Source organism: Aplidium turbinatum, chromosome 14 (assembly GCF_918807975.1).
Source record: "Aplidium turbinatum chromosome 14, kaAplTurb1.1, whole genome shotgun sequence".
In the NCBI taxonomy this organism is placed as follows: domain Eukaryota; kingdom Metazoa; phylum Chordata; class Ascidiacea; order Aplousobranchia; family Polyclinidae; genus Aplidium; species Aplidium turbinatum.
This window is the reverse complement of record NC_137485.1, coordinates 8,640,923-8,655,850: the sequence shown is the minus strand read 5'-3', so window position 1 is coordinate 8,655,850 and position 14,928 is coordinate 8,640,923. Positions and strand designations below refer to the sequence as shown.

General features: G+C 38.3%; 1 protein-coding gene across 1 annotated transcript; it reads right to left on the bottom strand.

Annotated features, from left to right (window-relative positions):
• Positions 1-5,065: 5,065 nt before the first annotated feature.
• LOC145783210 (17-beta-hydroxysteroid dehydrogenase 13-like) lies at positions 5,066-14,318 on the bottom strand. The gene is made up of 7 exons (XM_082595013.1): positions 14,193-14,318; positions 13,051-13,171; positions 11,206-11,318; positions 9,842-9,986; positions 8,767-8,873; positions 7,756-8,013; positions 5,066-7,601 (listed from the first exon to the last, which is right to left on the bottom strand). Exons 1-7 carry the CDS (start codon positions 14,255-14,257, stop codon positions 7,514-7,516), a joined length of 897 nt encoding a protein of 298 aa, XP_082451139.1. The 5' UTR covers positions 14,258-14,318; the 3' UTR covers positions 5,066-7,513.
• Between the last annotated feature and the right edge of the window lie 610 nt (positions 14,319-14,928).

Here is a 14,928-nt window from a genome sequence, read left to right as displayed (position 1 = left end):
TGTATGACGTCTATGACGTTACATTTTCTAAACTTTGGGTTGACTTTAAAGCATAAAAGTTAGTGACTTACCGGAATAAGATCGTTTTTTGGATCAACCAAGGAGGAAATTGATAAATAATAAAACTGTAATAATCTCGCAAAAAAAAAGCAAATCAACCTATGTCTCTAAAACAAAGTTTGCCTAATTTTAAACGAAACTGCATTAAAAGAGCGAGTTTTGCTAATACTAAACATTCAAATATCTCAGCCTGGAATTAGCAACAACAAAACATAGAGACTTAGCTTTATTTTCGAAAAATGCCGAAGAAAACATGATCTTATCCTTTTGCTATGCCACCGGACAGCACCATTTTACAGGAATATTCATACCCACAATTTTGTTGAAAATGCTCTCAGAATGCACCAAACTGAAAGTAATTTTTCAAAATTTTCTGGGGGAGGCCCCCCAGACCCCCCGTCGCTAAGTGTCGCCTTCGGCGAACACGCCATCGGGCTTCGCCCGCCGGCCGTCAACACCCCCTTTTCAAAATTCCTGATTACGCTACTGTCTTGCACTGTCAAAATTTTGCCCCCCCATTGTTGAAGGTCTGGCGGCGCCACTGGATACAAGAATGGTTATTAGGAGTAAATTATATGGTGGGAAACAGATCACATGAGGTGTAAACTACAGGCATTTGACAAACAATTAGAACACACACAAAAAAAAAACGATGAGCCATTGTTGAATAACTGCCAGTTGAGAGATGGATTGTTACGTTTGATTCTAAAGCTTGGGTTTCAGTTCTCCCCGGCAGTGTTACGTTTGATTCTAAAGGCTTCGATGATTTTAGTCTGAAAATCAGATCTGCCTCGTAAGATGATTTTAGATTGGTGGATCGAGACATTGTCAGTGCACGTTTCACAAGCGGCGATGTGCTCTTTAATTGCACTTTTGGTTGTTAAAGCTTGGGTTTCAGTGCTCCCCGCCCTTGTCAACAAATGTCTGGTTGACATACCAATGTATGTCTGGTTTGCGTCACGCAAACAACTAAATTTATACACAACATTCGAAGAAAGAGCAAAGGGGGCAGGCGACTTCCATTGAAGATATTGGTGCACTTTAAATGTTTTATATACAGAAGGAATGTCACATGAAAATTTCTTTTTTATAAGTTTAGCTAGGATTTTTGCAAAACTAGTTGAATCTTTTCCTAGAAAGGGTAGTCTATACTAATAAAATACGGTAACTAAAATCTACTTCTTCAGCCGTGTCTTTTGGTTTATCAGCCAAAGAAGGTGTAAGTTAAAAAACATTAATTAACTTAGGCTACAGAGTCAAACAATGTCACAAGTGCATTTCTGTCGTCTTTAATCTGAGGACAACTTAGCCTAAACTTGGATTTTCCTTACGAATTAGGCCAACGAAATATAGCGACACAGCCAAAACATAAACTCGAGCAAAAGCGCAAAAAATTGTAAGTAGTCCAATATAGCATGAACTTCATCATCCAGCCAACCAGGAAAAAACACTAATTTTTAATGTAGTTATCGGCCAGATACATGGAGCAGTTTTGAATGTTGCAGCACAAAAGCTGCACATGCGCCGAGTCCGGCTCACAGGTTGCCCACCTTTGACTTCGACAGTTTTATTCATAAAGGGTGTAGCGGACGTGGCGTTCTGCATGATCATTGTCGACGTGTGAGCCTCGGGTCTATCCTTTTACCACCCCAGATTCACAATGTTCCCGGACTACACTGGAAGGCTACTAAAGAGTAGCCAGTCTTTAGTTTCATCATCCATGACGTGCAGACCTTCCACTCCGTTTGGTGGCTTGAAGATGGTAGCATACAGTCATTCATGATGATCTGCGGTCTGAAGAAGCCATTCCCCACCCTCCCTCTGCATGATCAGACGCCCGCTCATACACAGCCGTCGTTAGAACAACAGCACGACAAGAGTGGGTGACGTCAGAGAGCTCGCGGGAGCTATAAGGGGAAGAGTCAGATTCGAATAATTTCATATTTTGTGGCTGCCCAAATCAACATGCCACAGTTGCATGAATAGCCAAAAACAGTGCTTTTTCTACCCGTGGGATGGTACGTACTTGTGTTGATGAAAAAAAATATGTAGCCTATTGTTAGAGCTGCCCATGTGTCTTTGACGCCTGTGCTCAAGCGCACACTCCAAAAACTAAACCAGAGCTATTTGTTCTAGCCCTTAACGGTATCTTTTTGCGCAAAATCGGGCGGTATTGACATACTCTGTCTGCTTAATGAGCTCAACACCACTCTACAAGGATGTGGAATTGATACATTCAAAGCCGATATCCAAAATCCCATCGTTTAAGCAAAAAATTCAACGTTGGAAAACGAATTCTGCATAAACAACCTAGAAAGTTGTCGCCCCGTATGTTCAAGACTTGTCTGCTCCGTTAGCTCATTTGGTTAGCGCGTGACTTCGTAAAGGAAGAAGCTTTAAGATCAAGCGGCGCTAGTTCGACTCTAGGGGTGTGCGCTTGAGCAAACGCACGTTAAGCATTGCTTTTCATTCAGCGGCACCTAGTGCTGTGAATAATTCTCCGCAACAAGACTTCAACAATCGTAACTTCACTCTGTCAATCTCGGTATCGGCCCTGCGTCAAAAGCCTCTACAAGTATGCGAAACTATCAGGAATAACCTATCAAAGGCTTTGTCAGTCCGAAGATAAAGATTCAAAATTCCACCAACCAAGTTTGAAGATGGTCCAGACCTTTTTTTCTATATAAAAAAAAAAAGACTCTGGAGCAGCGTATTTAATTTATTATCAAGGCAGCAAGCTCTCAGCATTTGTGGCCTACGCCCTACATGCTTGATAGTTTTGAAGCTTATTTTTCCAGCCATTAGAATAAAAATCAAAGGTATGGATTTTGAACCTTTTTTGCAAACAGAAGGCTACCCTCTGAGAATTTCAGCCGCCGTCCGCCCCGTTAGCTCAGTGGTTACGCGCCCGGCTTAAGACCACGCTGCGCTGGTTCCACTCTGGGGGTGTGCGCTTGAGCAACGCATTCTAAAGACTGCTCTCCATTCAGCGGCACCTGGTGAATCGAATAATTTCCCGGCAACAACACTTCAACAATCGGAAAACTTCACTCGGCCAATCTCGGAAAACGGCCCTGCGTCAAGAGCCTCTACAAGTATGCGAAACTACCAGGAATAACCAATCAAGACTTTGTCAGTCCGAGGATAAAGATTCAAAACCAAATCAACTTTAGGTCATATTTTTAAAAACGATTTTATCAGTAAGTTTTTTAAACGTGGAAAACACGCTGAACTTCGAGTCGGAGCTGTTGATAATTCTTATAAATACTGGCGACACAAGCGTTTAAAGTTGTTATGCGAAATCCCACTGGCCAGTGGTTCTCAACCGGTGGTAGGGGAGAGTGCCCAACAGTGCCCCGGGTGCCTACAGTGGCCCTCCCATCGTTTTTTGTAATCCGTGACAAATTATTCACTCAACTGTACATTACCATGGTCACGTGGTCCGTAGAAGCTGCTGAAACTAAGTTAGGCAGAAATAAGTCATTGCTTGTTGTTGGCAGAAATGAAAGTTTGTTTTAGGGGGTAAAAAGTAAATTTTCAGAACTTTATTGTTGCAGTTTTTACGGTGGCTTCAGGGATGCTTCACAAGTTTTTCATGCTTGGTCAGTCACTAGACTAGGTTTCAGTAATAACGTTTCAGATCGTAGGCCTCGGTAAAAAAAACTGACGCCATCTTATCTTGTAGGCCCGTGGTTCCAACAGTGCCCCACCCTGAGGTCTCCTACAGTGCCCTGGTGGAGCACTGTTGGAAGCCATGAGATTTTATTAATCAATATGCAGTGCCAAAATGATTATCAACATTTTATGTTATATCAACAATATTATAGGTGTTGGGGAGTTTTTGGTAGCCTGTGTTTCTAAGTTTCGGCTGTGGAAGAAGCTTCGTGCCTGAACTATATGTAGGCCTATTGTTTAGTAATTTTGTCTGTTAAATTTGGTTATTTTGCTCCATAAACCAAGCCATTTCTTGTGCACCACATGCCAATATAGGCCTACCAAAGTGTGTTGTGTCTGTATCTTGTGTTAATCATACCTTCCATGTGGCCAAATCAATGATGTCTTTAATCTTCTGCATTGATTGAATTTTTATCCTCGGACTGGGAAAGCTTCTTGTAGAGCTTAATCCTGGCAGTTTCGCATACTTGTAGAGGCTTTGAATCACTGACGCAGGCCCGGTCACCGAGATTGACAGAGTGAAGTTTCCGATTGTTGTTGCCGGTGAACTATTCCATCCATTAGATGCCGCTAAATGGAGAGCAGTCCTTAACGTGCGTTGCTCAAGCGCACACCCCGAGAGTCGAACCAGCGCCGCTTGATCTTGAAGCTTCTTCGTTCCAGAAGTGACGCGCTAACCAATTGAGCTATCGGGGCTATTATTGCATGTTCTTTCACTGATTGACTCTTGAATAAACAACTTCCTTATTGCAATTGGTAGTTAGGGTTAGGTCATAACACCAAAGCTTTTAAAAAAGTAATTACAGCAACTTGGGCTGTTCTATAAACTACAGCTCAGTGTGTTCGCATGGTTCCTTGGAACCTATTCGCATTATTTCGTTTAAGCACAGTCACCACGACGGGCAGATAGCGTGTCCTACATGTTATGATAATTGTTGCTGTTATATTTTGTGTCTGTGATAATTGTGTAGCATATGTACCACTTTAAAAGGTTTTGTCTTGACCTGACCAGCTCAGTGACATCCATCATGTAAAGGATCCAACAGTGCCCCACTTTGACAGGTGATTTTTAACGCCTGATTATGAAGTTTGTGTAAATCTTTTAAACTTTTTTTTATGTGGAAATACTAAAGAAAAGGAGGAATTTTCATAATAGAAAAAAAAAATTGAAAAAAATTTTTTTTTTGATGTCTAAACCTCAATTTTCCAAAAAGCGGGGCACTGTTGGACACTCTCCCCTACGCAAAGCGTTTTTTAGGGGGTCCGTGAAAGTTTCCAAATTTTCAGCATAAATGATTAATACGATATTTAAAAATTGTTTATGGTTTATTTGCGTATAATAGTACAGTTTCAGTTTTGTTTTTATTTCTGACCATCACAACGAATCACAAAAAATATATAGAAAAAGATAGAAGCGACAAAACGCGGACGTTATAACATGCATGATACCAAAGCAGAACAATCAGTTTAAAATATGGCACGGTCGCAACACCTCAAAAAAACTTTGTTTATCATGTAGGTAGATAAAGATTTTTAAAAATTTAGAAGAAAAAAAGAGAGATAGGCCTGCAAAGGCTAGTGAATTTATTTTTTTAGTGATTCATGGTAAGTAACTTCAATAATTCAGTGATTCTCAAACTGTGCTCTACGACGTCATGATGCGTCGTTTTAAAATTTCAAAGGACGTCGCACAAAAGTTTAGTTTCCCAATCAAACATTATTTTATACAAAAGAATTTTTTTTATAAGGCTATGTAATATGTATGTTCAAGTTCATTCTTACAAGACAGCAGATTGTTGATCAATGCTTAATTTAGAAATAAAAACGTTAATCAGCAGCTTATTAGGCTAACACTCAGTTTTGCAATAAATGTGATTACAACAAAATATTGATTGGGCTACAAATTAAAAAGAGTGAAACTCTAAGTTAATTGGTTATAGGCAAATTGTTCGTAAGCAATTGTTGAATTGTTCGTAAAGCAATTGTTCGTAAAGCATTTCTTCGTATAGCCTACATCAAATTTTAACTGCATGCACGAAAAAATGCTTTAGGAAGAATTGTTTTACGAAGAATTAATTTTACGAACAATTGCTTACGAACAATTGCTTACGAACAATTGCTTACGAACAATTTGTCGGACACCAAGTTAATTGATTGCGAAAAAAATCTATCAATTTTCAATGAAATGAATAGAAAAAAAAGCGTTATCTTAAATTTTTCTGAAGGTGTTGCGACCGTGCCAAATTTCTTTCAACTTAATAACTTACTTCGGTCACATGCACGTTTTAACGTTCGCGTTTTGTCGCTTCCACCTTTTTCTAGACTTTTGCTATGTTGACGTGTATTGTTTTTTGCTGTGATGGTCAGAAATAAAAACAACTGAAAAATCAGCTTCAGGATTTTCTCTAAAAAAAATTTTCTATTGAGCAGTATGTTTTTCAGTTAGTAACTTATTAATATTTCAGGACTGCGTTTGCAAGTGAATTACAAACTTAGTGAATTGTTAAAACTGATCTTAAAGTATCAAAGAGCACAGAAAAATTACAAACTAAATTGAAACAGCTTTTAAGTGGAGGTATGAGAATACAGTATATGAAAATAGCCTGGGATCTGGATGCCTGCCATAAGAAATTCGACAAATTTTTATCTTATATCGGTCGATTTTTGACTTTGATAATGCTTTTTGTGTACATTTTTTTGTAGAATTCAGCAGATGACAGGTACGTTTTGCAGAAGTTAACTTAAAATAGGGGGGGGAGGTAATGTTAATTTCAACTTAGCCCTGGTTTTAGAATACAATAGGACATTCTAAGACCTCTTGAAAAAAAAAATGAAATTTCCGTTTTTCATAGAAATATTTACATGGAATTTTTTAATGCAGCCGTCTTGTCATATAGCGAGGTGATCAGATTGATTACAATGACGAGATAAATGATTGCATGCAAGTAAGTTGTTGAAAAATGACATGTCATATAACAAATTTCATGAGGAGCCCACATCAAACTCACACTGCTGGTGAAGCTGGAGTCTCAAAGCATTTCTTTCACAACACAACATTGCAAATTTAGAACTGATAATGTTATTAATAATTTTTAGGATTCCAACTGTATCGTATAAACCGCATTGTGCATGCCACTTCAAATACGAATTAAAGACGATCTGCACAACAACAAACCAATTAAGGAAGGCCTACGAGAAACAATTAAAAATGCACGAATTAGTTTACTGGAACAGAACACAATTTCACAAGATAACAGGGAAAACACATTCTTGCAAAGCCACGAGATTACAAGTTTGTAAAATGCATTGCATAGCAAAATTATTCAATTAAAAAGTGCATTTATTTAATATCCGATAATAAAAAGCAAACATAAACCAAATTTTTTTTAAACGTTAAACTCACGTTTCGCTCACGGCGGCAACTCGCATCTTCAAAACATATGCAGTACAATGTCACAATTTCCAAGGTACCTATCTAGACAGTAAATTACTCGTTTTTTTACAGTTTTTATTATCGGATGTTCTGTTAAGTCTGCAATATTTTTTAATTTGAAATAAAATCAGTGATTTGCTATCTGGCACACGCTGCAAGTGATGGCGGGAGATGAAGGTTTAGACCCAATGCTGGAACTATGAACTGTTAAAACTAAAGTCAATGATGTATTCCCAACTAGTGAATATGGGAATTGACATGCTTTCTAAACGTCAAAAACAATAAAATAGGTTTTTATTTTCCGCTCGTACTTTTCCAGTCGTCAGATCAGTATTGCGAAAAAGTTTAAGCGCTTTTCTCAGTCTTGATCTTGTCGACTTGCGGGCGAAGGTAATCGAAGATAAGTTCCACTACTTCTCGAGGAAAGAACGCACTGGAATATAATTAAATGACCCTTGAAAATTGAGAAAAGTTGTAAGTTATTCTTTCGTTTCCATTGTTTCGTTGGTAGGTTCAATCTACCAAGTGGTTAAAAGTTTGCAACAAACTGTTTCACGTGTGACACAAAAAACTGCAGGATGACTTACGATATTTTGTGCATCGTAGCCATTGAAGGAACCTCAACATGGCACTGATCGGTAAGCATGCCATGCATGACTGCATCCACAACTTCATCTGGCTTGAGTACTGGCATCAGCATGCTATTCCGGGTAGTAGGATTCTTTACAAAACCGGTGGTAACAAAAGTCGGAAAAGCACAAGTTGTTTTAATTCCTGTCTTCCCTTGCCACCGCAACTCACGCTGCAATCCGTCCATTAAACCACACACAGCATGTTTCGAAGAGCTGTCAGGCAGATATGTTATGCAATAGACGACATTGCTATTGGGCAATTCCACTAAAAATCAGAATCATCTTTAAACCACACCATTAATATTTTCGGTGTACACTTGCAGTGAAGATTTGGTAACACGAAAATAATTTGAAATTATTTTGAAACAAAGGAGTACATGGATGTCTGTTAATCGTCTGATTAGAATAATTACGGTAAGTAATCAAGTCAGTTGGCAGCACCCAGTCGCAATCGATCTAAAAGATGAAGTCACAAAACTACCAAATCGGCAAATGTGGTCTCATACACAGCGTCGTGCTGTGCCAGTCACTACATCAGTCCATTCTAACATTGCACCAACGTCTGCAAATATTGAGTCCATGTAAAAATATTGATTTTCCGACTGTGATAAGCCAATGGCACCAGTGACAGAGTGGTCAATGCCTTTCCCAGCTGCATTTCTGTGACCAACTCCAGCCAGCCAATTTATTACACTAGGGTAAGATTAAGCATGTGACGTCTTTAGATGTTTAATCAATGTAAAAAGAACGCAATTATTGGCTAGACAACGACTTTGCCAAAAGAGAAAGAAATTTTATGAGGAAGTTGTGACAGCAAACTCGCAATCAAAATTATCAAGTACCGTACTGTATCTACTAATTTTTCAACATGAAAGAATGCAGTGACAAGGAATGACTCAGCAACTATCGTCAGAATCACAACATGCGTTATAACACCAATTTTACACAATTGAGACGCCAATTTACCTATAATCTGTTAAATATGGTGCTCCCTGTTTAGATGAATATGAACCCATCGCCAATATGTGGCCATGATTCTTTCTTTTCATATTGGGAAGAAATTCTCGAATTAGCTGAAACAATAAAGTGTGTGCAGGACAACGAAAAGCCGCCGATTAACAACATATAAACTGGGAAAGCATAATATTTTGATCAGCCATTGATTGACACGCCACATAGATTGATTATGAAAATCTTAATTCTCGGACTGAAAAAAAGTTAATCCTGGCAGCTTGGCATACTTGTAGAGGCTTTGAACCACTTAAGCAGACCCGTCCAGGAAATTGACAGAGTGAAGTTTCCGCACACTGAAGAGTTGTTGAGTGTGAATTATTCCATCCATTAGGTGCCACTGAATTTAGGGGTCTGCTACTATTCGGTGAGTCCGATTCGGTGAGTTCCTAACCTCTACCCCCTAACCCTAAAACGGCAATGATAATTAGGCTACGGTACACGATAATTTAAAAAAAAAATTGAAAAAATCCCTCGTTAAGGGATCGGACTCACCGAAACGGGCCATTCCGTGAATTTAGAGCAGTCCTTAACGACTTAACGTGCATTGCTCAAGCACACACCCCGAGAGTCGAACCAGCGCCGCTTGATCTTATCATGCCTTTATTTACAAGTGCAACAGCTATCGGGGCACATAAATAGTGACAACCACTACAGTATCAGACGTTGGTCATTAAAAACAGTTTCAGTTCAAAAAGTTTACTCTGTACTGACTCTATGGAAAGTTTCAAAACCAAAAAAAGCCCTTTATAATTTTATGTTTACAAATATGGGTCTGCTACTATTCGGTGAGTCCGATTCGGTGAGTATGATTCAGTGAGTTCCTAACCTCTAACCCCTAACCCTAAAACGGCAATGATAATTAGGCTACGGTACCCAATAATTTAAATAGAAAAAAATAAAAAAAAATCCCCCATTAAGGGATCGTACTCACCGAAACGGGCCATTTCGTACAAATATGGGCCCAGCAGAAGCTCATCTAACGCTTAAGTAATTGGATATTTCTTGTGATTGGATGAATGTGGCTTACCCAGAAATGAGATAAAATGTTGACGTCAAAAGTTGTAGATATCATTTCGTCAGACAAAGATAAAATATCTGTACTGAATAATACACCTGCATTATTCACCAAGATAGTAACATCACCCACTTCTGTTTTCACTTGTTCTGCCAACCTAAAAAAATGCACGTTTTTAAAATACTGTAAACCTTCAGATGTTATTATTAAAGCCTATACAAGTATACAATCAACAGTATCCCACAAAGAATATTTGGTGTCAAGTCAAGTATAATTGCTCAACAAAGAGAATTTAAATACAGTGAATGATATAAAGTGCTAAACTCTACAAGTATATATAGTAATTCAGCAATATGGTAGTAGAACATTTGTAATAACTACTCAGGTAAGCAAGTAAATTTTATATACAGAGTGGCCCAGCAAAGTGTGAACTTAAGTTCATATTAAATTTAAACACATTTCCCAACCACTAAATTATTTGTATTTATTACACATTTATAGTATATTCATCCTAGATTACTAATAGTAATATTCTATAAAGTTTCTGGAAAATTAAAGTTACACCAATGGCGAAGACTTTGAATGAGATCACTGAAACACAATTTTAATTAAACACTTTTAATATTGCAATGTTATAAAAACAATATATGAGAGAAAGAAGATTTCATCTTCTTCATCTATTTTTCTTGACTGCACATCCATTGCCCATGTTTTGCTTGCTTGGTAGAAGCAAGATGTGTCAATGAGTGCCTAAGGATGTTGGATAAGCTGCTAAGAGCTGACCAATGCTATTTAAAGTTGCGTGAAAACTGAAAAGTTGTCATGAGATATGGTAGGCACTTTAACATGCAGATATCCAATCCAGCACGAACCAATCAGATGTTACGTTGTCTGTCCAATTGTGACCATTCCAGCATTCAGCCAGAGACTTGACTATTACTTTGAACTTTGTTCGGTAATTACAGAAGAAAAAAGAGCTATAGCAGTGGTGAGAATCAAACCCACGTCAATGAAATGACTAGCCTACCACCGCCCTAACCCTCTGCGCTAAGCCAACCGATGGCAAAGCGATGACTTAATTCAGCTAGAATTTGCGTTTTTCCTTTGTTCTTTCTAAACGCAACCTTGATGACGTCATGAACAGCGTAGCTTCTGATTGGTTCGTGCTGGATTGGATATCTGCATGTTAAAGTGCCTACCATGAGATATAGCCTAATCACCAGCATGAATACATTGTCTCATAATATTTACACTATGTAAAAAGCAACATCTAATGGTATAGAATAACTTGCATTCTTCCAGAAGAATGCAAGTTATAGTGTAATGAAATGCATGGTAAACAGTTTCATTCTGTATCTAACAGTACCGGTATGTACCTTTTTATATCGTCTTTACATCTTAAATCACATGTATAACTGTGAAAAACAGCTCTGGATTTTTCAAGCAGTTCAGCTGTTTCTTGATTTGCTGTCGCATTGATATCTACAATCTCAAAGAAAAAATGTAACAAAAGTCACTAGCTTTGAAAAGTAGTTGTGGTAAAGTAAGTTCAGAAATAAATCTTGACAAATGTATCAGCTAAGTTTAGCATATAAGTTAATGCTGCGTATAAGAGGATGAGTTTACAGAATGAGCATAACATACAGTAGATATTGTTGTACATTTCTTTACTGATTCAGATAAGTTTCTCAGTTTATTGGTTAAAATTTTGCAATTTGTCAGGTTGAGATCATCAGTGTGGAGTGGTACCGGTATATTTAGAAAATTTGCACATTTTTGCCTATTCTGTATTGTATGCAGTGGCTATGGTTGCTATTATATGGCAGCCTTAGTCTATACACCTACGGTCCTCTGGCACTTGAAACTTTCTAGCCTAGATTGGGCATATGACTGTTTATATGCCCTACATATTTTTGGAATTGTCAATCGTACTGATGGATAAAGCATTGAAAATAAAGCTAGTTTTTATCCTTTTTGCTTGTGGCAGCTGGCTTAGCCTGCAGTGCATGCAAACTACTTCGTCCCTGAAAAGGTTGATAAAAACTAGAATGGCACCAAAGTCGCTGTTCAAAGTTTCCACAACATGTTTTGAATTTTGTTGGAATGATTAGGAAATCTTTATTTGTCTAAAATGGGTTAGAGTTAAGTGATCAGCGAGATCGACGCTGCTTCATTTTAATCTCATTTTTTTTCATGGGACAAAGTAGTTGTCATCTGTCTGGGCCTGAAGTCACCAGAAAAATGCAAGAAAATATCTCATAATTATATGCTTGGTGAACAGTCTTATTTTGTATTTACACTTTTATTATCAACAAGTAGGTTTGGTGGCTGCACAAATCAACAAAATTGAATATTTAAAACAGTACAGTAGAATTCGCCTATAACGGCACCTCTAGGGGATTGCAAAAACTGACGTTATAGCCAAATTGACGTTATAGACGAACTACTGCAAACTATTCCAAAACTGTCCTTTGATTAAAGAAATAGTTGTATAATCCAGTCAGGTTTACTGTGTACCAACAAACTGACAAAAGTCACGCAGAAAATACTGTAAACAAAGAAATTGTTTAAAAAAGAATATTGTGCTTTCGCTTTCTTTTTAGTTTGGATTGCGTCCTGCTTCAAACTCAGCTTCTAGTTTATACAGTACTGCACGTACAACTATTGCTTTGAGTTGTTTAAAGGTCAGCTGTAGAGCTGCTTTTTACACGTGATAGTTTTTCACGCGGGAAAAAAGTTAATTCAGTTAATTAAAGTCCCTGCTGCGAACGACGTAGCAAAATAAAGGGGAAGACATTTTGCAAGCAGCAGCGCTAACTGGATTAAAAGACTGACCGCTCGTGGTGAAGGTGATGGCTTAAAGTGACGTTATAAACGAACAAAAGACGTCTAGAGACCAAAAAAGGGTGCTGTTACATGCGAATTGACGTTATAGGCGATGCTGTTGTAGCCGAACTACAATGTACGTAAAAGATAGGAATTCTGCCGGGACCGAGCGAAATGTGACATAATAGGCGAATTGACGTTATAAACGAAGCCGTTATAGGCGAATTCTACTGTATTTGGGTATAGTTTACAAAAAGATACGCTTGAACATATGGTAGGCTATAATGCTTAAGTACTGTACGATGACCATTAACCATGAGCCTCCGAGGCACACTATTCTTTCTATATATTGTAACTCTACTCAGACATTATCCTATTAATAAACAAAAACTCACAATAACTTCAGCACCCAAAACAGCAAATCTTAAAGCAAATAGTCGCCCCATTCCATGCCCAGCTCCAGTAATCAAAACCGTCTCACCAGTAACTGACTTTTCAGATGGTCGAAATAGAATTCTGTGAAGTATTAGTTGATTGAAGACAAATGTTATTCAATAAAAAATGTTTATACTTTTGTATGCATAATTCCTAATGTGCATTGTGCAAGTGCTCTCTTTACTTTATGCTTGCAATAAATTATAATTGATAATGATTATCAATTGTGAAGTCAATAACTGTAACAAAAATCTTTTAAAATGATAGTCTATTGCAATTTCAAGACTTCAAGGCCAAAATTTAACAAGCACAAGCCTTGGCATGGCCTGTGCAATAGGCCGGAATGGTTAACTACTACCCCACATGCTGCTAACCAATGAATACTGGTATTATCAAAACTACAAACATTGCTCAATGGGGTGCAATCTGTGTCATCCACTGAACACTTCGTCTCTCAAGCGCATCCCCTGAAAAGATCAGGAGAAAAATACAGCAGTGCCGAAGTCGTTGATCGAAAATTCCGCAATTGACCACAGCGTCCGCTACAAAAAGATTGAAATAAAAAATCCATAGCGCCAAAGTCAACGATTGGAGTTTTCGTATACAATTTTTAATTGCACTAAGTGGTGAACTTCGTTGCTGCTGTATTTTTTTTCGATCTCTGGAGGGGGTGAAGTGTTCAGGGTACGAAATAGGTGGCATCCTCAGTTCAGTTTAGTTTGTTTTTATTTCTGACCATCACAACGAGAAAAAACAATATTTGACAAACATAGCAGAGGTCCAGAAAAATTTAGAAGCGACAAAGCGCGGATGTTATAGTATGTATGCTACCAAAGCAGGACTATCAGTTTAAAATATGGCACGATCGCAACACCTTATCCTGCTCAATGCAAGGCAAGAAAGCCAAGCAGAGCGAATTATAACAAATACCGGTATAGTCGCTAGCCATTCAAACACCTTCACAGCCTGTTTCAACCAAATGGGATCATTAGAAGGTTATTATTCAAATAGAATCCGCTTACGTTGTCAAAACATAGTGTTGGTGGCTGGTGCATTTAAGTCTTCATGGTCAACAAACCTATTTGAATACAAAAAAACTTACCGGATAAACGACTTCAAAACTGCTGCGAAGATATTAAATGATAGAACCAATAAAGCAACAATCATGATGTCGATTTAAAGTTTCACAGATTTTAGAACCAGGCGAGCAAATGAAAACAAACAGCGCAATTTTCTGCGAAAAACAGCTGACACCACTTTAATTTAGTGTTGCCAAACACTGCCAAATGAATTTTCAAATAGCAATTGACCTTTTCGAGAGTTTTGTGCAATGAAGCGTGACATGGAAAACAATCATGCTGGTTGCACCGAACAATTAGCATTGTCACAATGCTCGCTGTTTTATAGTAAGTAGTCAGGTAGCGCTGACGCCAGGAAGAATGCTCCTTTTCAACAGCGATCCATTTGCTACAAGTTGTCTTTAGCACCTGTTAAAGCCGCCCCGATAGCTCAATTGGTTAGCGCGTCACTTCTGAAACGAAGAAGCTTCAAGATCAAGATCGCTGGTTCGATTCTCGGGGTGTACGCTTGAGCAACGCACGTTAAGGACTGCTCTCCATTCAGCGGCATCCAATGGATGGAATAATTCCCCGGCAACAAGACTTCAACAATCGGAAACTTCACTCTGTCAATCTCGGTGACCGGGCCTGCGTCAGTGATTCAAAGTTTCTACAAGTATGCAAAACTGCCAAGATTAAGCTCTGCAAGAAGCTTTCCCAGTCCGAGGATAAAGATTCAATCAATCAAACTCCGGTGCAATTTCCATTTTTGGACATTTT